The sequence below is a fragment of the Chaetodon auriga genome, chromosome 11 (assembly GCF_051107435.1).
Source record: "Chaetodon auriga isolate fChaAug3 chromosome 11, fChaAug3.hap1, whole genome shotgun sequence".
Lineage (NCBI taxonomy): Eukaryota > Metazoa > Chordata > Actinopteri > Chaetodontiformes > Chaetodontidae > Chaetodon > Chaetodon auriga.
In genome coordinates, this window is record NC_135084.1 from 820,573 (window position 1) to 845,041 (window position 24,469).

Consider the following 24,469-nt stretch of genomic DNA (forward strand, 5'->3'; position numbering starts at 1 on the left):
CTACAAAAACTAGCTGTCTGTTGACAATGAAGGACGGCATCAGAACAGAAGATCAGATGCAGGTTTCTCGCCAGGAAGTTTATGAGGATTATTTAAACTGTTACCTTCAGCAGTGTACAGATGTTCGGCCGTGTCGCGATACCTGCCTGCTGAAGAAGGCGGCTTGGTATCTTCTGATGGAACCTTTACCCAGTGGAACTTTCACAATGTTCCCATTCTATCAGGCTTTGGGTAAGGGTTGTGGAGCCCTGAACAAAGACTACAAGAAACTTCTGTCTGCTTTTATCAAAGCCACCGAACTGCTGGAAACGATTTGCCTCAATCTATTCCTTCAACCCTGGAAAAAGGAAATCAAGACACTTAAGGTCGAACGCTTTCTTTCTTTCTTTCGTTCTTTCTTTCTTTGTTCCTTCCATCCTTTTCCACCTTGCTCTCAACGTCTGTGTTTTCTATGTGAATTTCTGATGCCGAATATTTTCACAGTACTGAATTCACACGCTTTCACACGCTCACACGCCACACCTTGTATAGCTCACGCAGAGATTACCAGGATAACGCCCACCAACATGCGCCGCTATTTTTTATAACAGTGGGACAGGTAGAGGAATTAGTGATGTGTTGTGATGTGTCTTTTTTTCCCGACTTTTTTCTGTTCAAGCCGCATCACAACTACATGATGCGTGGTAGCTTCTGTGTGTCCGTGCTGAACAGGAGGGGGAGGGGGAGGGGCGCGCGCGCACACACACACACACACACACACACACACACACACTCACCTGCACTAAGAAATGCTGAATTAAATAAATATTTTTATTTTTACGAATTTCTGTGTCATTTATCAGATAAGACCCCCGCCATCGCTGCTGCCAAAATCTTGAGAGCCCTGTGCTGCAGTTGAAACTGTAATGGTTCTGGGAATATGAAAACATCTTTTGTAAGACAGTTTTAAAACTGTGTTACAACAAAGCTTCCTCTTAAAATGTGACAATTACACAAGAGTGCTGAAAGCTGCTAGAGGCACTCATCCAATTAGATACAACAAAACCAAACACAATAATTTTTCAATTTGCATGGCTAGGTTAATTTACTATTAGGCCCCAAAGCAAGAATGAGCTGCTCAGCATACACTGTTCCCCCATTCCTCCCTCTCTCTGTGCAGCATGGACAGTTTTTCTACACAAGGATATTATCTGTCTCCAGGTTTAGACTAATGAAGGAATATACAGCTTGTTAGGAGAACATTGGATTACATTAGCTGTTCAAACTAGATTTAGACACAGGGACCCTCTTCTAGAACTCAAGATCAGATTGTAACGCAGGACCCACCTGAAGGCCCTTATCATGTTTACCATGTCAGTTGATACTGTGCTTTAAAGATGGATTTTTCCAAATCAATCCAGTTGGTAATCCAGCCTTGCATGGACACACAAAGACTTCTTTGCAAAAAGTTGGAAAGTTTGGGAACTGAGGAGACCAATTAATTGCTGTAATTTTGAAAGTGGAATGTTTTTCCATTCTTGCTTGATGTACAATTTCAGATGCTCAACAGTTCAGGGTCACTTTTGTCATATTTAACATTTTACAATACACCAAAAATTTTCAATGAGTGATAAATTGGGATTGGCAGGCCAGTTTAGCACCAGGACTCTTCTACTACAGAATCATGCTGTGGCTCAGTCATCCTCGAACCACCTTAGGAGGTGTGTTCCATTTTCACCTTGGGGCTTCCAGCCCATACTCAGTACAGATGTTCCTGTACACTATGCCTGCCACTTGGTTATTTAAGATAAGATTTGCGATTTAAGATCCATACTTTATTAATCACCACACAACATGCAATGCATCGGTGAACACAACAACACACACAACATGCACATGTCATGCTTTTTGGTGAAATTATTCCTCCGCGTTTGACCCATCCTGGTAAGTCCTTCCTCCGTGGCAGACCAGGAGCGGTGGGCTGCCAGCCGACAGTGGCGCCCAGGGACCCAGTTCCTTGTTGTCACCATTAAGTCAGGTGGTGATCTTCTTGCATGTTTTTTTTAGTGTTTTATTTATTTTTTTTTTTGTGGAGGATACCCCAGGTGAACACGGGGAGAACATGCAAACTCCACACAGAAAGGCCTCGAGACAAAGGGCAGTAGGCACCGAAGGCATGGCGTTACATGCCAGCATTGACAGGAGCACAGCCTTTAGCTGGGGTCATGTCTAGTGTAGTAGACCCCTGCCTCTATTGATCTTGGTGCTTGGCTCCCCTGGTATTGCTGCCAATTCCTTTCTGGAACTCGCTCATGTATTGGGCTGTTTGCCTATTCATCTTAGCTGCTATGATGCCTGACAGGAGCTTCCATGTTGTACAGAGGCATGTTAATGCTTGGTAGTTGTATGGGAGAGCACCCTTCTGGGGGTCCTTCATGATCCGGACTGTCTGCCCTTGGGTCAGCCACTCTGGGTGGGTTCCATCCATGAGTACTTGATTGATCTCAGGAGTTCATGGACTGCAGTTAGCCTCTTTAGCCAGTAGGTGTGGATCATGTCCGGTCCCGGTGCTGTCCAGCTCTTCATACCTGACACTCTTTCTTGAATGTCTGCCATTGTGATGGTTACCGGTTCTTGTTCTGGGAGATTGCTGTGGTCTGCTCTTACATCCACTAGCCACTGAGCATTGGTGGTATGTGATGCCTCTTTTTCCCGCACGCTCTTCCTGTACCTTTCAGTCTCAGTTCTGGGTGGATCTACTCTCGTGGTCTTTCTCTGCCACTGAGAGTACACTTTGGATGGTTTGGTGGGGAACATCCTATTTATTCTCCTACTTCTACTTGGCAGCATATGTTGCTCCAAAACCAGTATAAATTGTTCAGCATTAGTGGCGTCTTCACAAATGTGCAGGTTACCCATGCAATGTGCACTAATTCAGCACCATACCAAAACTGATGCTGACTTTTGAACTGTGCACTAATAATAAGCGGGATGGCCCTTCTTCTCTTTAGCTCAGAGGATGCAATGTCCATGATTTCCAAAAAGAATTTCAAATTTTGGCTTGTAAGACCACAGGAGAGTTTTCCACTTTACCTCATTCAACCTAATTGATTGTCAGATTTTCCACCAGCTGTTTTCTTTCAGCATTTCTCAGTATTTCCAGTGTGTCCCAACTTTTTTGAAATGTGTTGCTGCCATCAAATTCTAAATGAGGAATTTTCAATTCATTTTTGTAGTTTCAACATTTGATATGTTGTCTATGTGCTATTTTTTTAAAAAATGTTTCATTAAAGCTCTGGATATAATTGTGCAGTGATAACCTACACACATTAAATAACAAGAGTTTGACCATTACTATACAGTGTATACCAAGTGAGTGGTGAGGTTCATGACTGGTGAGGCACTGACTCCTCTGGAGTCAGATGTAAGAATATAGGAACCCAAACTAGAGGTTTATATTTCAGTTTGGACATGAATTGAAACATTTAGTTGTTTTAAAAGCTTTAAATTATGCTTTAATCAATTCCACACTGTTCAACAATATGATAGCAAGAAAAACGAAAGAATATTTAATATAAGAAAAATAAATTCGATTTTTTAAAATTAATTTTTTTTTGGCTGATCTCTCTCTTTTTTAATTAAAATTGAACACTCACTATCGCCCTCTGCATAGGAGAGCATGCAGCGATGTGCATTGCGCCGATGAAGCTCAGCACTGCCACCTATCAGTGCGGCACGGTACTTTCTGCCTCACCCGGAGCATTTTCACTGTGCATTCATGGCCGATATAAAGAGAGACAGCAATTGGCATGCGCCAACCACCAACTGTGTCAGTCAGTGTGGGTGGCACAGCGCCGTCAGAAGTGAGGCACAGCTCATCGCTGCCTCACCTCGCCCTTCTCCCATGTATTTGAACAGGAAATGCATAAATTTAGTGATTTTGACCATGGAAATGTTGAAATCATACAGAAAACAAATTTATAGAACAGTCATGAGCTCAAGTCTGAATTTATAAACCACAGCAAGTTTTTTTTAAATTATATTTTAACAGGTGAGGCACTGCGTCCCCTGACCGCACGTCACTGGTGTATACATGAACCCATACAACATTATTCAGATTCAGCAAAATATCCCTTGTGAAAAAAAAACACTAAAATATACAAAAATATTAGTATACTGAGTGTAATAAAGTGTACTTGCATCCAGACTATTTAAGTGCACTTGCAGTTTGCAAAATTGGAATTTTGTACTTATAACACTAATATAGTATATAAGTTGTACAGAAGTCCAACTGAAGTTTTGTTAAGTGTACTTGATTGGTCTAAAATGGGACTATTTTAAATATATTTAATATAATGCAAATATACTAATTATTTTAGATTTTCTCATGTTATTCTTCAATTTAAAGTGGAAAAGATTTGTCACTTCCTATTTTTCATGTCATTGACAGCGTTCTGGAGAATAAAACAAGCTTAAAAAATGTGACACACTAGCATTGTCTCTTGTGACAAAAGTGTGAAATAAGTTTATGTATGAGCGAGGCCTTGTATGAACATGCTTTTGTGTGTCTGTAGGTGCTACATGAATGGCAAATAGATATGTATACATATGTATACATATACACACACACATATATATTTTCAAAAGTTTGGGATCACTTAGAAATTTCCTTATTTTTTAAAGAAAAGCACTGTTTTTTCTATGAAGACAACTTTAAATGAATCAGAAATACAGTCTAGACATTGTTACCGTGGTAAATGACTATTCTAGCAGTAAACGACTGATTTTTAATGGAATATCTACATAGGTGCACAGAGGCCCATTTCCAGCAACCATCACTCCTATGTTCTAATGGTACATTGTGTTAGCTAATCGTGTTAAAAGGCTAATTGATGATTAGAAAACCCTTGTGCAATTACGTTAGCACAGCTGAAAACTGTTGTGCTGATTAGAGAAGCTATAAAACTGCCCTTCCTCTGAGCTAGTTGAGCATCTGGAGCACCAGCATTTGTGGGTTCCATTATACTTCTAAAAATGGCCAGAAAAAGAGATCTTTGTTCTCAAACTCGACAGTCTATTCTTGTTCTGAGAAATGAAGGCTATTCCATGTGAGAAATTGCCAAGAAACTGAAGATTTCATACAACAGTGTGTACTACTCCCTTCAGAAAACAGAACGGGCTCTAACCAGAATAGAAAGAGAAGTGGGAGGCTCTCGGTGCGCAACTAAGCAAGAGGACAAGTAAATTAGAGTCTCTAGGTTGAGAAATAGATTCTTCATCAAATGGTGTCCACAAAACACCCATCTCAACGTCCACAGTGAAGAGGTGACTCTGAGATGCTGGCAAAGAAAAAGCCAAAGCATGGGTGTCGTCTACGAAGGAAGCCTCTCCTAAAGCCCATGCACAAAAAAGCCCGCCTAGAATTTCCCAGGGCTCATGCTAAAAAAGATGAGGACTACTGGGACTCTATACTCTGGAGTGATGAGACCAAGATAAATGTTTTTGGAACTGATGGCTTCAAAACTGTATGGCGTTGCAAAGGTGAGGAGTACAAAGAAAAATGCATGGTGCCTACAGTGAAACATGGTGGTGGCAGTGTCCTTATGTGGGGCTGCATGAGTGCTGCTGGTGTCGGGGAGCTGCATTTCATTGATGGTATCATGGATTCACAGATGTACTGCTCTGTATTGAAAGAGAAGATGCTACCATCACTTGGTGCACTTGGTCGTTGTGCACTTTTCCAACATGACAATGATCCAAAACACGTATCTAAGGCCACTGTTGCATTTCTGAAGAAGAACAGGGTGAAAGTGATTCAGTGATTCAGTGAAAGTGATTCAAGTATGTCTCCTGATCTGAACCCAATCGAACCTATGCAGAATTTTGAAGAGAGAAGTTGAGTATCACTCTCCATCCAGCATCCAGGCTCTAAAAGAGGTTGTTCTTGAAGAATGGAAAAAGATAGATGTTGCAATATGTCACCAACTTGTTCATTCCATGCCTAGAAGACTTTGTGCTGTCCTTAAAAATCATGGAGGTCATGCCAAATAGTAGATGTAGTAGTTTTTGTTTTGGGGTATAATCAATTTTGCATCAACCAATTTGAGTAAAACTGAAGATTTTGTGATCTAAGTTATATTATTAACCTTCTCTCAAGTTATGAGTTTGAGCAAATGTTCTATAAAACTCAGTCTTGTCAAAATTTTGGAAATTGTTCTTGTGTTCAATGAGATATTGATTAAAATCTTACTTTTCAAAGGGGGTGTACTCATTTATGCTGAGCACTGTATATATGTGTGTGTGTGTGTGTGTGTATACATAGTCATGAGTGAATATATACTTTTGAGTATGTCGTGACCACATAAAATGAATATACTTTTGAACTGTTTAAGTTTATTATATAACACACTTACTAAAAATATACTAGAAAAGTATTTGACAACAATTATCTTAAAAGTGCACTTCAAAAATTGAACTTAAATTTTCCTAAAACCATAGTATATTTATTAAAAGTATGCATTTAATTTATTTATCAGTACACATTTATATAAATGTACTGGAAACATACTTTGTAATATTTAAACACTTACCCTTAAGTATATATTTATTTCACTTGGGACAGCTATGAAAAGTTTAAAAAGTCTAAGGGAAAGAAGTTTTCATCTGAAACGGTTGAGATTCAGCATTCCAGAGATCCCTTTGTCAAACAGAAAAATTCACCCAAGGCTGAAAAACTCTTTTCCTGCTATTGTGACTGAGTTTGATGATGGCAGTGTCAGATGGTCCATCCTTGATGTCTTTCCATCCAATATTTTGACAGGCTGATGTTGTTGGTTGACATTTGGTTTTAGCAGATACTTACATATCTTCATTGATGTGTTTGTCAGCCGCTAAGGAAGATGATGTGTTTGAGGTCATTTATGAACCATAGTTGTGTCCCAGTTCTATACCACATGCTAAATGTGTACAGCATTGACGATACAGTGTATTAATTGTCAAAAAGTATTTTTCAATGTCACGGTCTCAACACCACCTGCTATTTATATATTTTTTTCCAGCTTTGAACACCACCTCTTTTTGCATTGCACTGTGACATTGTGTGCATTGTGTTTTGAATACACTTAATTTTGCCGCTTTTTCAGTGTCAACACATTGCATCCTCAAATTCTGTAAGAATTAGTGCATAATATTGCATTTGGACACAGCCAATATCTCGAAGTAGTTTGTCCTCCAGAGAGCACTGAGAAGTCACAGTTCTTTAATGACCAAATGTAAGAGATCCTTAATAAATTAATGTTTTCACTTAGTCACAGATAAAATATATTTCTGTTTCTCTGTGTTTCTTTCAGACTTTTACAGGTCCATTTGTTTACTGTCTCCTGCCAGTTCTTAGCAGTTCTACCATTCAGTCAGTCCTGGCCTCTATTGGCTACCTGCCCCATACTGACACTCCACAAAGGTAGGGAGCAAGGAGAAGACAAACCAGAAGAGTGACAATAAATGTTGACACCAAGCCACAAGGTCTGTTCTTACAGCTGCTAGGGGGTTTCTATGCAAGGACAAACATATAACACATACATCCACTTGCAAACAGTTTAATAGGCCTGAACTTCAGTCAAGTGGGTGAGACTTAAATGTCTGGGCAAACATATCAAGAGAGTGGCACCTCAGATATAATAAGTCTCATTTATCAATGTTTTCATATTTTCTCTCCTAAATTTGTTTGTGAAAAATTGAGGGACAGCACCCAGTGTTTGCACAAAATCTCAAATTTGGAAACAACTGTGAATTGTGTTGACTTTTAAAATGTCTAGTGGGGACAAAATTTGGGGATTTGGGGTTGCTCTAACAAAATCAGGGATTGAATCTTGGGACAAAAGGGGGAAGCCACCGACATGCTGGATCCAACCCAGTTTCTTTCATCTGTGAAAGGGACATTTGGTCTGCTCTTCTCATCACTTTTTGTCATATTCTCCTCAGTTGTCCTCTTTACTGTTTGATGTATTTCAGTGAGTACAGACTCAGCAAGGATGCTAACCCAGACAGAGCCATGCTGGTGGCTTTTGAGCTGCTGCTGGCAAGGGTGGAATGTTACCATCTCCTGGAACTCCTTGACAAGGATCAGCTGGGACCACAGGTAAGATCAGAAATCATCCAGCTATGTTTCATATTTGCAATACTGTAGTCCAATCATACACTAAATTATGTAGTGTTCTGTTTTTAAAAAATCAATCAGCACTGATGAAAACTGGTGCAGTCAACATGTTTCTGGTGTGTCTGTGTTCCCGGGTCTGTTCAGAGGGTCTGCTGTCTGAAGCATTTTCAAATCTTACACAAAGTGGCTTTAAAAAAGCTGAATACAAAGACAAAAGGAAGAATATAGTTGTAGACTGAAATGAGCAAAGTCTAAGTACAACTATGTCAAAAGAAAAAAACCCACATGCATCATACATTAGGCTCATAATATTGAATGACTTTTTGCTTCCAGCAGTGGTTGAGTACACAGTGTAAATGAGCGTAGTTCATTAATATGGAATATAAACATGCTATATGCCATGCCATAGTGATACTGCATGCCTCCCTGCCTTCTGCCTGAAGTATATGCAAATCAATGGCAGCCATAGGACATGGTCAAAGGTCACAGTAACTCTGTCTCATTTCATGGCTTCCATGTGACAGTTGTAATCTTACATTGCAGAAGTGGCTGGAGGTTCTCCAGAGGAGAGTGAGGCCTACAAAACTGGAGGCACCCACAGAAAAGAAGACAATGATACGGCCAAAGGAGGAGGTGAAAAAGAAGGATGAGGCTGATGGAAAAGAGGTAGGGCTGAGTGCAGAGGGCTGGTTGACTGTGTGGAAAAGGGGAAAAAGAAAGAGAAGGAGATGTCAGCAAACCAGTGAGACCAGAGAGAAATAACAAACTGATTTCATGCTGTGTTCAGCAGATGTTCGAACATCACCAATTAAACCTTCCTGCCAGGGTACAATTTAGAAATTCTGACACTTGACTGTGCTATCAGTAACATTTCAAGTGTTTTTGAGAACTCATTTTTTGCAGCTCACTCATGTGACATTAGACAGCATGCGTGACTGGTTTTCAAATTTGATAAAACCTCATCTGTCACCAAATTTATCTCATTTACTTCAGAAGGGAAACCCTGCTAGTTGCATTCAGGTTTTTTTACATACTGTATGTGAATGTACCAAACAGTAGAATCAGCAAGTTGCCTCAGTGGAAATTTTCATGGTCCCAACTTACCTGAGATGCATGCATAGTCAAGTAAACAGACAAACTCACACAGACACTTACAGATGCTTGTACAGATGCACACAGAATAATATAAAAGTAGATATACTCAGATATACTACAATCTATTGTAATACTGTTTAAAAAATCCATTGTAGCGTTGAACATTGTGTGACACTACAAGATTTTAAGTCTACACAGCTGTGATCAAGGTTCACACCAGGGTTCACAGCGTTGAATGTTGTTGTTTCAGTTTTGAAGATGTTTTTTAATCACAGTTCATTTGAGTCCTTATTAGGCCAGAAAGATTTTCATGTGGCAGGCAAAGACAACAGTGTTAAAAACACTGAACACACTTAGCTGATGCACCTTTGACAGTGCAGTTGGCCTAAGTCATCTTGGAACCACCCCTCTCTGGTTTTTCGCCACTCCTTTAATCTTGGAGCACATCCTGGTCATGGAACAGGGACCACTGGCACACTCCTAGTGTGGCAGGGACTGTCCATGCCTTGCTGCTGGCCCTGGGTTCCTCTTTCCCTACACCTTGTCTCTCCTTCAGAGCCCCAGCCAAAGCTTCGTTATTTTGCTGCCTTGACCTTCCACAGTTTTGGACCCCTAATTCCGATCTTCCTTTGCATCTAATCTCCAGTAGACACAGAAACAAAGAAAATGACCACACAAACATCTTGTACCTAAGTCTCGCAACGTGCTGATGTCTTCAAGGTACCATCACTATCAGAAAAACAAACATTCATTACAGTGTGGTTGACTGCTTCTTCAGACTTCCACTTATTTCCTGTTTGAAATTTTAGCATTGGTGTTTCTCCCCTTTGACATGTAGACTGCTGAGGTCAGGGATCAAGCCACCGACCCTCTGATGGGTAGATGGTGGCTCTAAAAGCTGGCTGTGGCTCCTGAGCCACAGCAGCCTTATGCTTTGTCATAATGGACACAAATTGCACTTTTAGAATAATAATATATTATTTCTCCTTACCTTTAGACTGTCAAAGGTATATTTCACATTAAAAGCTTGACATGAGCCATGTAGCAAAGAAGAGCCACCCTCTTTAACTTAAAAATATATAACCTGTTTTGGTCCAACTATGTTTTGGACCAATTAAACATTATAAGCACACTGCCAGGGTCACAGTATTACAGTGGTGGTGTCCCCCCAGACAGTACATACTTTGACCATTGGCCCTAGTGTGGCTGCACCTACTGCACTGTCTCAGTTTCTGCCAGTGGTAATACATTATTAGTACATCATCAAATCACAAAACACTGTATGACATCCCAGATTGAGGCACCAAGTTAACAAACATAACCAGCCTAAACAAACCAGCTGCAGTTTGCACTGAAGTCATCTTGATTGTTTTATTTCTCCAGATACTTCCTTATTTGGACACCAGGCTTGCAGTGAACCCCCAGCCCAAGCCTCCACGCTGCCACCTCATCAGCGAAGACCAGTCCATTATGGAGATGCAGATGACCTACCCTGACCTGGCCTTCAGGGGCCGTCCTCTGCTACCGGACAAGCCTCACAGAGCAAACACCAACAGGAGCAGCAGTAAAGCTGTTCATACAGCCAGCAGTAATAACTACAGTGATGACAATAAAGCTGCTGAGCTCCCCAGAAGAGGATGTATTAAAGACACTGAAGCTGCTGCTACAACTGTCTGCAGGAAAAATCATGGCAGCACAACTGCTGAAGTGTTTGATGACAGTGGCAGAAGCAGTAGCTCTAATGACAGAAACACCCCAGGAGACACCATTAGCAGCAGGTTCAGTAACACTGATGGAAGCAGAGTTGATGATGAGCTTAGTCATCCTCAGGCCATTTCCCTGCATATCACACTAAAAGATGGATCCATGGCAGAGCAGAGGCTGAAACCTGGAGAGCCTCAGCCCACAGTAGACCCTCCTACCTGGACACAACAGCAGACAACAGCAGGTAATACACAAGCAGACAGACCGACAGACAGACAGACAGACAGACAGACACACACACACACACACACACACACTGCGACAACATGGCTAAATTACATGTATTTTATTTAAGAACTAGAAAATTTCCTCTGGGGAAATTTTGAAAGGGCCACGGGGGCTACTGGAAGGAGTGTGTACATTATGATTCAGACATTTCAAACAGTCAATACTAGTAACATTATGATATTATATATAAGGAGCCAGTGTTGGGAAAGTTCACTTTCTACATGAACTAGTTCAAAGTTCATTTTACAAATTTTAAAATGAACTAGTTCAGTTCATAGTTCATAATTCAACATTTTGAACTAAGTTCACCGTTCAAAAAATGAACTAGTTCATACTTTTTTTCCATATGTTGCTGTGAGTTATTATTTTTCCAAATTATTGACAGAACCCATATAGAACCACAGACAGCAATTATTTTATCAGTTTTAACACTGTAACTATACGTCAGATTTCATCTTCATATCCATCCGTCCATCCATCCATCCATCTTCTCCCGCTTCATCCAGGGCTGGGTCGCGGGGGCAGCAGTCTGAGCAGGGATGCCCAAACTTCCCTCTCCCCGGACACTTCCTCTAGCTCTTCCGGGGGGATCCTGAGGCATTCCCAGGCCAGCCGAGCAACATAGTCACTCCAGCGTGTCCTGGGTCTTCCTCGGTGCCTCCTCCCGGTGGGGCATGTCTGGAAAACCTCCCTAGGGAGGTGTCCAGGGGGCATCCGATAGAGATGCCCGAGCCACCTCAGCTGACTCCTCTCAATGTGGAGGAGCAGTGACTCTACTCTGAGCTCCTCCCAGGTGACAGAGCTCCTCACCCTATCTCTAAGGGAGCGCCCTGCCACCCTGCGGAGGAAACTCATTTCAGCCGCTTGTATCCGGGACCTCGTTCTTTTCGGTCATGACCCAAAGTTCATGACCATAGGTGAGAGTAGGAATGTAGATTGACTGGTAAATCGAGAGCTTTGCCTTTCGGCTCAGCTCCTTCTTCACCACGACAGACCGATACAGTGACTGCATTACTGCTGCCGCTGCACCGATTCGCCTGTCAATCTCACGCTCCATCCTTCCCTCACTCGTGAACAAGATCCCAAGATACTTAAACTCCTCCACTTGAGGCAGGAACTCTCCCCCAACCCGGAGGGAGCAAGCCACCTTTTTCCGGTCGAGAACCATGGCCTCGGACTTGGAGGTGCTGACTCTCATCCCAGCTGCTTCACACTCGGCTGCGAACCGCCCCAGTGCATGCTGAAGGTCCCAGCTCAAGGGAGCCAACAAGACAACATCATCCGCAAAAAGCAGAGACGAAATCTGCCGGCTCCCGAACCGGACCCCCTCCGGCCCCTGGTTGCACCTAGCAATTCTGTCCATAAAAATAATGAACAGAACCGGTGACAAAGGGCAGCCCTGCAGGAGTCCAACATGCACTGGGAACAGGTCCAACTTACTGCCGGCAATGCGGACCAAGCTCCTGCTCCGGTTGTGCAGGGACTGTACAGCCCTCAGCAGAGGGCCTCCAACCCCATACTCCCGGAGCACCTCCCACAGAATGACATGAGGGACATGGTCGAATGCCTTCTCCAATTCCACAAAACACATGTGGACTGGTTGGGCAAAGTCCCATGAACCCTCAAGTACGCTGTGGAGGGTATAGAAATTTTCCAGTGTTCCACGGCCAGGACGAAAACCGCATTGTTCCTCCTGAATCCGAGGTTCGACTATCGGCCGGATTCTCCTCTCCAGTACCCTGGAATAGACTTTCCCAGGGAGGCTGAAGAGTGTGATCCCCCGATAGTTGGAACACACCCTCCAGTCCCCCTTTTTAAACAGAGGGACCACCACCCCAGTCTGCCAGTCCAGAGGCACCGTCCCAGACTGCCACGCGATGTTGCAGAGGCGTGTCAACCAGGACAGCCCTACAGCATCCAGAGACTTGAGGTACTCAGGGCGGATCTCATCCACCCCCAGTGCCTTGCCACAGAGGAGCTTGCAAACTACCTCAGTGACTTCAGCCCAGGTGATGGATGAATCGACCTCCGAGTCCCTAGTCTCTGCTTCCTCTACAGAAGACATGACAGTGGGATTGAGGAGATCCTCGAAGTATTCCTTCCACCACCTGACAATATCCACAGTCGAGGTCAACAGCTCCCCACCTCCACTGTAAACAGTGTTGACAGAGAGCTGCTTCCCCTTCCTGAGGCGCTGAACGGTTTGCCAGAATTTCTTGGAGGCTGACCGGTAGTCCTCCTCCATGGCCTCCACGAACTCCTCCCAGACCCGAGTTTTTGCTTCTACAACTGCCCGAGCTGCTGCATGCTTGGCCTGCCGGTACCCGTCAGCTGCCTCAGGAGTCCCATGAGCCAACCAGGCCCGATAGGACTCCTTCTTCAGCTTGACAACATCCCTTACTTCCGGTGTCCACCACCGGGTTCGACACGTGCCACGACAGGCACTGGCGACTTTACGGCCACAGCTACGGATGGCTGCATCAACAATGGAAGTGGAGAACATGGTCCATTCGGACTCAATGTCTCCAACCTCACTCGGAATCTGGTCGAAGCTCTCCTGGAGGTGGGAGTTGAAGACCTCCCTGACAGCGGGTTCCGCCAGACGTTCCCAACAGACCCTCATGGTACGTTTGGGTCTGCCAAGTCTGTCCCGCTTCCTCCCCTGCCAGCAGATCCAACTCACCACCAGGTGGTGATCAGTTAACAGCTCAGCCCCTCTCTTTACCCGAGTGTCCAAGACATACGCCGAAGGTCAGATGATACGACTACAAAGTTGATCATTGACCTCCGGCCTAGGGTGTCCTGGTGCCACGTGCACTGATGGACACTCTTATGCTTGAACACGGTGTTCGTTATGGACAAACTGTGACTAGCACAGAAATCCAATAACAGAACGGTTCAGATCGGGGAGGCCGTTCCTCCCAATCACACCCCTCCAGGTATCACTGTCGCCACCCACGTGAGCATTGAAGTCCCCCAGCAGAACAATGGAGTCCCCAGTTGGAGCACTTTCCAGTACCCCTCCCAGGGACTTCAAGAAGGTGCAGGGAAGTGGCCCTCTCGCTCAGCGGGGAGAACTCCAACACATGGCGGCTGAGCTGGGGGACTATAAGCAAGCCCACACCAGCTCACCACGTCTCACCGTGGGCAACTCCAGAGTAGAAGAGAGTCCAGCCTCTCTCAAGGAGTTGGGTTCCAGAGCCCAGACTGTGCGTGGGGGTGAGCCCGACTATCTCTAGCCGGTACCGCTCAACCTCCCGCACTAGCTCTTTTTCATCATCATCTTCATATCCAATGTTGAATTCTTATCCAACCATGATTTTCATTAGCACTGAGGGGGACAGCATTTCCCCATTGCTGTTTAATGCTTTGTTGCTGTCTATTCAGTCCACACTAGTAACAGCTGCAGCTTTCACCCCATGTGACGCATGCGGTGGTGCGACGCTGGGGGCTGGTGTTGCGAGATTGGGTGTTTTTTTTTCACTACATATTGTATTGTTTCCGTGTTATTGACAGTTAGTTGTCTAAATAAACAGAACAGTTTTATGTCGGTCTCACTGGGGTGAACATGTGCCTCTAACTTTATTCTCCGTGTTTGTTTCTTCTACACACTGTCGCTCTGGCGCACCTTGCTTACGTCATCCCAATACACAGTAGTTACACCAGACATGCTTAGAATACTACATCTCCTTTCTTTTAAAAAACAGTGAACGCAAATAGCTGTAGCTGCCAACAATATCATAGCATTATTATTTCAAGGCAGTTACTTCTATCAATGTGTATAGGCAGGATGTAACTGAAATAGAGCATGCCAGTATTACATTCTTTTTTTTTTTTTGAACATTTTTGTAAACATTAGCAATACCACATATCACATTTGCACTGTTAACTCTCGCATACTTTAACTGCAGGGTCAAAAGAAACACTTTTAACATCAACACGTGACACGCTTTCACATTTGAACATTTTTCTTCACAGGTCTAGTCTGTCTCTTGGTTTCACTATGCGACCTGACTTAGTGGTGGTGAAGTGCAGGGTTTTTTTGAGGCCTGTTTGACCCACAGTATCCTGCTGCATAGTCATTGGCTCAGCATTCTCAGGATCAGGGTCACAAGTTGGTGCTTCTCGATCTGTGCTGTTCTCAGTCTTTAGGAGGTGACGTTTGTTGCGTCTGAGCACATGACCTTCACCTGTGAGGATGTTGTATGACCTCGGTGTGCCTGATGAATCTATAACTGTTGCAGGCTCCCAGTTTCCACTTGGCAGCTGGAAATGGATTGTGGCTCCTGCTGGCAGGGCGGGCCGGGTCTTTGCAGTCCTGTTGTAGTACAGTTTCTGTCGTTTCTGGCAGGTTTCCCTCCTGCTGTGAACTGTGCTGCGGCAGACAAGCTCTGGTTCAAGTTGTTTGTCAGTGGTCGGGAGGATTGAACACAGACGCCTGCTCATTAACAGCTGCGCTGGTGATTTCAGTCCATCAACGGGGGTGTTTCTGTATTCCAACAGACTCAGGTAGGGGTCTGTCCACTGTGCGTGCGCCCTGTCCATGAGGCCTTTGGCTGTTTGGACAGTCCTTTCACCTAACCCATTACTCTGTGGGTACAGTGGGTTACTCATGAAGTGCTCAAAGTCCCATGCACAAGCAAAGCCTTTGAACGCCTGCGAGCTATAACAGGGTCCAGTGTCGCTGATTAGCGTCTGTGGTACTCCAAACCTAGCAAACATGGCCTTGAGTTTTTTGATGACTGTGTTGGATATGAGGCTGGTGATTTTTTCCACCTCAAAGTATCTGCTGTAGTAATCAACAACAACGATGTAGTTGGTGTTGTTCCACATGAACAAATCTGTGGCGATTACCTGCCAAGGTCGCTCTGGAATAGGATGTGATATCATCGGCTCCTTTTGGATGGATTTGCATCACTTCAGGCAGATGTAGCAGGATTCTACTAGTGCCTCTATCTGTTTTCCCATTCCAGGCCAGAAAAGAACATCTCTTGCTCGTTGCTTACATTTTTCGATCCCTAAGTGTCCTGTGTGGATGCGTGAAAGCATTTCTGCTCTGAGTGAGTGGGGCACGATGATTTTTTCTCCTTTTAGCAGGATGCTGTTTGTTTCTGATATCTTGTCCCTGTGATTCCAGTACACTGAAATTGCAGGCGGACATTTCTTGTGTGACTCAGGCCACCCTGAGGTGATGACCCGCCTCAACATTGAGAGCTGCTCATCTTGCGCTGTGGTGGCCCTGATCTCTGCCATTTTGTTGTCACTTACTGGTGCATTACTGACCACTGTATGTATTTGCAAGTCCATACCTTCACTCAGTGAGCTCTCACTGCACTCAGTGGGCTGTATCTGCAACTGGTATTTGTTTTTCAGGCTTATGTTTAATGATGATGTCATACCGCTGTATTTGCAGTATCATTCGTTGCAGTCGTGGGGGAGCTGCTGCCAGAGGCTTTCCCATGATTGACTCTAGTTGTTTGTGGTCTGACTCGACAACCACCTGTCGACCATAGAGGTACTGATGAATCCGTTTGCAGCCAAACAGCATACAGCTCCTTTTCTATTTGAGCGTAGTTTTCTTCGGTCTCAGTCAGTGCTTTGGATGCGTATGAGACTGGTTTCTCTCCTTGGAGTAGCACAGCTCCTAGTCCGCATTTTGATGCGTTGACCTGCAGCTTAACATCCTTTGTGTGGTCAAAGTATGTGAGTACAGGGCCAGTTTCCTGTGTCAGCAGGTCTTTCACTTGTTGAAAAGCAATGTCATGATTTGAGTCCCACACAAACTCATTGCTCTCTTTTAACAGTTGTCTGAGGGGAGCTGTTGCCTCGGAGAGTCTGGGGGCAAACCTGGAGAGGTAGGTGACCATGCCCAGTATGGTCACCAGCTCTGCCTTGCTGTGCGGGGGAGCCATTTCTCTGATCGCCTTGACCTTGTTAGTGTCAGGCTGGATGCCTTCCCGTGTCAGTCTGTGACCAAAATAGCTCACCTCCAGCACACATATGAAGCTCTTGTCCTCATTGAGCTTTGTCCCCGTCTCTCTAGTCCCCTCCAACATGGCACACAGGTTTGCGTCATGCTCCTCCTTGGTGCGGTCACATACCAGGATGTCGTCCACGATGGCTTGCAAGCTCCTTTAACTTTAAGCCTCTGTCCTCCATATCCTGAGATGGCACTGTCTGATGGGCCTAACATTACACTTCCAAACATTTTGTGGAACATGTGTGCTGGTATCACATTAGCATGGGTACCTGTGTCAGCTTTGAACTTTAATTTGTGCCTCGCTTTGCCTGTTTCTATATCTGCAAATGCCTGTTCTCTGGCTGTGTTTGCATGTAGTTTTGTTATAGTGTAAATATACAGCTCAGGTGATGTCTGCTCTGTGCAGTCTGAGACAGCATGTACTTTTTTGGGCTTAAATTTTGCCTGTTTCTGTGGTGTTTGTGTCCTACAAACTTTAGCAAAATGGTTAAATTTCTTGCATTTGTTACATTGCCGTCCTTTTGCTGGGCAGTCCTCTGTGTGGCTGTGCTCTCGCCTACATGCACCACACTCTCTGCTCCTAACGGCACTGTCACCGTCTGTACCGATGTTTGTTTTGCGTCCATGGCGTGCTTGTTCTGTTTTGGTTGTTCTCCTGCTAACTGCATGCACAGACTGACTAGCCACATTAGCAACGGGGCTAACTATTGTCTTTAATTGTTGCTGTAATAACTCATGTGAATGGACAATGTCAATAGCTTTCTCTAGCGTGAGGTCTGGACCGTGGCAAAGTAACTTTTCATGCACTCTTGGTGAGTTTATGGTAAAAACAATGCGGTCCCTAATCATCTCATTGCTACTGGGGTAATTGCAGTCTTTCACCAGCAGCCTTAGCTCAGTCACAAACTGATCAAAACTCTCATTTTCCCCTTGTGTCTTTTCATGAAACTTATATCGTGCAAAAATTGGGTTTGTTTTTGACGCCACATAGGCTTCAAACATGTCATAGTACATCTTCAGCAGTTTCCTTTCATCCGTTGTAAGAGTCAATGTGTTAAATATGACGCGGCCCTTCTCACCGATCCAAAGTAGCAAGTAGCTGCACTTCTGCTCCTCTTCTTTAGCATGTAGGGGACCAGCAAACATCAGTTCAACATGCTGGGGAGTGTCGGGAAGCTTAGATGAATCCCAATCCATCCGTGGCGTGGGGACACCTGTACTCTCCATGTCCCATCAGCAGGTCGATGCGTACTAATATTACCTGACTCCATGTATTGTTCCCGTGTTATTGACAGTTAGTTGTCTAAATAAACAGAACAGTTTTATGTTGGTCTCACTGGGGCGAACATGTGCCTCCAACTTTATTCTCTGTGTTTGTTTCTTCTACACACTGTCGCTCTGGCGCACCTTACTTGCTTGCTTGCTTGCTCATCCCAATACACAGTGGTTACAACAGACATGCTCAGAACACTACACATATTAAGGCCCGTTTATGGTGTGTTTTTGCCAGGTTGTCACCTGGAAGGCTCAATAGAAATCTGGCACCCTATTGAACGAAGTTAAACTGAGAGAGTGTGCCGTTCACAGACACCAGAATGAACAAGTTCATAGTAATGTTCATCAGGCATTAATCCAGTACGGTCAGTTCAGTTCACGTTCGGCCAAAATATAAACGAGTTCATGAACTATCATTCAATGAACGACCACACACACACACACACACACACACACATACACATACACTGACACTGGCGCGCACTCAATGAGGAGCAGAGACAGACGTGGCTGCACTTTCAAATTCAGTAAATCTCTCAGATTTTTGGAGCACATTGTAAGAGACAGAACACATTTGTCTACAAATGTGGAAAAAAATCATGCGTGTAGAGTGTAAATTGTGGCTGGGAGGAGTGTGGAAAGAAAAAATCTGGAAATTTTTTCAGCTCTCTCCCACTCTGACAGATGACGTCACCCACTCTAATGCAAACATTCCATGCAATACACACCCATTATGAACTCCAAATTTCTCCAAAAATGATCATGGTCATTGAACAGGGAATGATCAAAAACTATATGACCTATCAAAACGTGGAATAATACACCAATACACAAAACTTGTGTCTACAGTTTAAAGTTTAAATGAAGTCTCTAGGTGAAAGTATGCTGGAGCAGTAGGCAGTAGAAAAAGTCCAATGATTTGTTAGTTTTTTGACCTCCTCCCATTCATTCTCTATTCATTCTCGCGAAAAACTGGTATTTTGTAAAGAAAAGTAATAGCACGCCGATCCCGATCAAGACGCACGTTTTGATATATAATTCGCCTGGGTCCTCTCAAAGCTGTAGGACTAGTAACGAATCGAAATTTGACCCGGAAGAGGAAAAAGAAAAAACATGTGGGATAACAATAGGGCTTGGGGCTTCACACCGTGGCCCTAATTAAATACCTGACAAACTAAGGCACTTCTCAATGATCTAAGATATTGAAAGGATGGCTTCCACAATATGAACTATGTGGCAAAATGTCTAATGTTTGACAAATGTATCTCGTTTCTTAGAATACAATATGTCATCATGTTGCCCATCCCTAATTAGGGCCATGGGGCAAGCCACGAGCACTACTGCCTACAGCAAAGCTACAGGACTATTGTTATCCTGCGTGTTTTTTCTTATTATTCCTCTTCCGTGTCAAATTTCGATTCGCTACTCCTCCTACAGTTTTGGGAGCACCCACACAAATGATATATCAAAACGTGCGTCTCGATCGGGATCGGCGTGCTAGTATTTTTCTCTACAGAATACTACATATAATAATAATACGTATTAATTTCCCATAAGAAATGAATGGGAGGAGGTCAAAAAACTAAAAAATTGTTGCACTTTTTCTACTGGCTACTGCTCCGGCATACTTTCACCTAGAGACTCCATTTAAACTTTAAGTTGTAGACACAAGTCTTGTCTATTGGTGTATTAAGCCACGTTTTCATAACTCATAAAGTTTTTGAGTAATCCCTGATCAATGACCATGAGCGTTTTTGGAGAAATTCTCAGATTTCAATGGGTGTGTATTGCGTGGACTGTTAGAGCCTAGAGTTGGTGACATCACCGCTAGAGTGGGAGAGAGCCGATTAAAAACGTCTAGATTTTTGCTCTTTCCACGCTCCTCCCGGCCACAGTTTACACTCTACAGGCATGATTTTTTCCACAGTTGTAGACAAACTTGTCCTCTCTCTCACAATGTGCTGGAAAAATCTGTGAGACTTACAGAATTTGAATTAGCAGCCTCTAAGTGCGGCCACGTCTGTCTGTGCTCCCCATTGACTCCAATACAAAGATTTTCGGAGAGAAGCAGAAAGGAGCCCTGTTTTCAACTTGCGACTGTGTCCACAATATTTGCTGTAGAAACACAGAAATTACACCAAATCGTTCAGAAATTCCTTACAGCGATGATGGTCTGTGTTTTTTTCTGATAGGAGCTACCATTCTCTCAGGATAAGCCCAAATGTGAGAGCAGTGCAGAGGCAGAAAATGGCGCTTTGTCTCCACTTTTCTGTCTGCCCAGTCTGTCTGCCTCTATCGTCAATGGCAACCAGCTCAAGTTGCCATGACGACCTCTGTGCCTCAGTACTCAGAGTGGCAGAGAGCCTAAAAAAACTCCAGATTTTTTGATTTTCCACACTCCTCCCAGCCACAATTTACGCTCTAGACGCATGATCTTTTCCACAGTTGCAGACAAACTTGTCCTCTCTCTCACAATGTGCTGGAAAAATCTGTGAGACTTACAGAATTTGAATTACCAGCCTCTAAGCGCGGCCACATCTGTCTCTGCTCCCCATTGACTCCAATACAAAGATTTTCGGAGAGAAGCAGAGAGGAGCCCTGTTTTCAACTTGCGACTGTGTCCACAATATTTCCTGTAGAAACACAGAAATTACACTGAAGCGTTCAGGAAGTCCTCAAGGCGCTCACAGTGTGTGTGTTTTTTTGATAGGAGCTACCGTTTGGTCAGCAGAAGCCCGAACGTAAGACCAGCGCAGAGGCAGAAAATGGCTCTTTTTCTCTCTCTGAGTGCATGTGTGCCTGAGTGCTGAGAGCGGGTGTGTGTGTGCGTGCGCAGCTGTGTCTCATAGAGCATGATTGGGAGGGCCCCTCAAGTTGCCGTGGCAACCTCTGAGGCTCAGTACCTCTGTGAGCACTCCTCTCTCACGCTCCCACACACACAAACAGACATATGGGCATATAATGTAATGTATATGTACGCAGTCGGGCAGTAGACCCCGTGGCCCTTTAAAAATTTCCCCAGGGGAAATTGTCTAGTTTTAATTATGTCGTTACATTACTGAGTCTCTTTCATGTGCTGATGCAAACATTTTGTCATTCGCTGTACTGAAAATGAAGTATAAATCTGAAATTTTGATTTTCACAGACTTACAAAATAAGAGACTGGCCAATCCAGGGCTTCCCTCACTGAGCTCCATCAATGAGGATCAGAAGCTGAGAGAGTTGGTAGAGAGGATGGGCCAGCTCAGTGTACAGGAGACCAAAAATAAATTGAAGATGAAAAAAGAGAACAAGAGTGGAGAGGAGAATACAAATACAGAGAGGATGAAGAAGGAGAGAAAGGCAAGCACAGAGAGAGAGGCAGAAGAGCAGAACCTCAAGAGGCCAATGATGGAGACAGGTCCAGGATTGAGCTATGCTGCCAGAAGATGGACCAGATCCTGTCAATCTGATCCTGCAGTGACAAAAGAGCAGAAGCCGCCAACTGTGTGTCACCCCTCTCTTCTGATCATCAGGACAGTAGATTGTCAGAGCTGTAAAGGAGGCAGCACAGACCAGCAGGGAGGAGAAGACACTGAAAGAGCTGAAGCATGCCGAGCAGAGGAAGAGCAGCTGGCACAAAGCTCTGTTATATAGCAGTGACGTGCGGTGAGATTCATGACTGGTGAGGCACTGACTCTTCTGGAGTCAGATGTAAAAATATATGAACCCAGAATAGAAGCCTGTATTTCAATTTTGACCTTAATTGAAACTATTAGTTATTATTAATTAGTTGTTTTAAAAGCTTTTAATTATGCTGTAATCAATTCCATACTGTTCAACAATATGATAGCAAGAAAAACAAAAGAATATAAGATCAAATTCGATTTTTTAAAATTAATATTTTTTTTTGGCTGATCTCCCTTTTTATAATTAAAATTGAACACTCACTATCACCCTCTGCGTAGGAGAGCACGCAGCGACATGCATTGCGTCAATGGAGCTCAGCACTGCCACCTATCAGTGCGGCACGGTACTTTCTGCCTCACCTGGAGCATTTTCACTGCGCATTTATGGCCGATATAAAGAGAGACGGTAATGGGCATGCGCCAACTGACTGCGTCAGTCAGTGTGGGTGGCACAGCGCCGTCAGAAGTGAGGCACAGCTCATCGCTGCCTCACCTCACCCCTTTCCTGTGTATTTGAACAGGAAATGCATAAAATTTTGCGATTTTGACCATAGAAATGTTGAAGATTTTTTGAAATTATATTTTAACTGTTAATTTACATGTATGGAAATTATTAATAACAAAACTAATTAGCAAACCCAGAACAACTACCATCTGTTTGAAACAGTCATTTAAAATCAAGATTTAACAGTACATGAGTAGATATTTAAAAAAAAAAAAAAAAACAAAAAAAAAACAGACTTTAATGGTTAGTCCAAATTTTGTGCACACCCAGTTTGAAATCTGCTCTACCTGGTCTCAGGAATTTCTTCAGCTGCTCTAGCTCCAAAGTAGTCTCTCCAGATAAATAGTCTGTGAAACCATACAAACACCCCCAGTGTATAAATCCTGTTTAATTAAATGAAATTACTGTTAATATTGGATTTTATTGAACTATAACTGTAACAGCCTGCAGTGACAGCTTTGCAGCCACTTTGCCCCATTTTTTGATACTTTTGTTGTTCTTTTCCACATGTGGAAGATATCAGAGTAATCAGAAATTTCTACAATTTCTGAGTCAGAATAGGAGGAGGCAGAAGGAAATGAGTTTTCCTACTTGAATGCTCGTTATGACATGACATTAGCACAGCATTAGGCTATTTTCTTTTTCACTGTTAAAGACTCTTAATCTTAATTTTATTAGAGAAATTGCGGGTATATTTTTATGCAGGGTATCGGAGTTGCAGTTGTAGATGAAAAAACAGCATTTTGGGTGTTTCTCAAGTGACCATAATTGAAAATATTGACCTGTTGACTCCAGCTGTGATTTAATTTTGATAGTGGGATAACTTGTTTGCGAAGATTCAAATCACATGTTGTCTTTAAATTCTTTTAAACATTTAGAGATCAGATTCAGATCAGAAGCCTTAAGATGTCTGTTCTAACTCTTCTCTTCCAGGTTATGTCTAACAGAGTTTGCTCTGCTCTCAGTTTGGATTTTCAAAAAAGTGAGACTACTATTGCTGTAACTGAGAGCTCTGAAAATAAAAAAAAGGATGCCAAGTTGCCTCCTCAAATTTAGTGAAAATTACTCTCTCCTCAACATACTGACAAATAATGTCCTCATCTGGTGTGCCTGCTCAGTTCTGCTGATTATTATGCTATTTGACCATAATTAACCATCATGTTATCATGAATCAAAGAATGAAAATGAAGGTGAACCTTAAGTGTGACTTAACACCACTTCCATCATCTGAAGTCTCCTCATGAACATGGTGCTTCAGTCCATTCAGGAAGAGTTTCAAGTACTTAGGTAGAAAATCAATATTGCTTGAGCTAAGATACTGTATGAGGTTTTGCTTGTCAGATTATCATGTTGACACTTCCTGGAGTGATGCTTCTCTAAGAATCAGTCTTTTGACTTGTGGCTGTGAAAAGACAGTAGTTCTCTCCTTCCATGAAGAACAGGAGCTCTGGCTGGCTTAATATTTTGTCAGCTACAGAGGATGTTGGAGCCATTGTTGCGTTGTGGTAATTATTATATGTTCACTTATTGTAATTCTCTCTTTTGTACAGTGGGTGGTATATGGAGTACGGTAAAAGGCACAATTAGGTTAACATGTAATCAGAGGGCAGGTGTGTTGTTCCAAGAGGTACACAGTTTTTTGACTGTCATTGACCCATTTGTTTGTTTGCATGCAAGTTATTCAGTGATATAATTGCATGTAGATTGCTGTCACTGTGGATGGATTACACTGTGGATGGTGTACAAATAAACACACTTTATGGCTATATGGACATTTGTGGATTATGTAACAAATATATTAAACAAAGGCCACATGTCAG

At 43.3% G+C, this 24,469-nt stretch overlaps 1 protein-coding gene across 1 annotated transcript; it reads left to right on the forward strand.

Moving 5' to 3' along the window:
- The first annotated feature begins 8 nt into the window (after nt 1-8).
- On the forward strand, nt 9-24,370 carry LOC143328112 (uncharacterized). Its single transcript, XM_076743054.1, has 6 exons — nt 9-365; nt 7,329-7,438; nt 7,990-8,116; nt 8,678-8,800; nt 10,613-11,177; nt 21,622-24,370. The coding sequence occupies exons 1-6, from the start codon at nt 27-29 to the stop codon at nt 22,110-22,112; spliced, it is 1,755 nt and encodes a 584-aa protein (XP_076599169.1). The 5' UTR covers nt 9-26; the 3' UTR covers nt 22,113-24,370.
- Nucleotides 24,371-24,469: the final 99 nt, after the last annotated feature.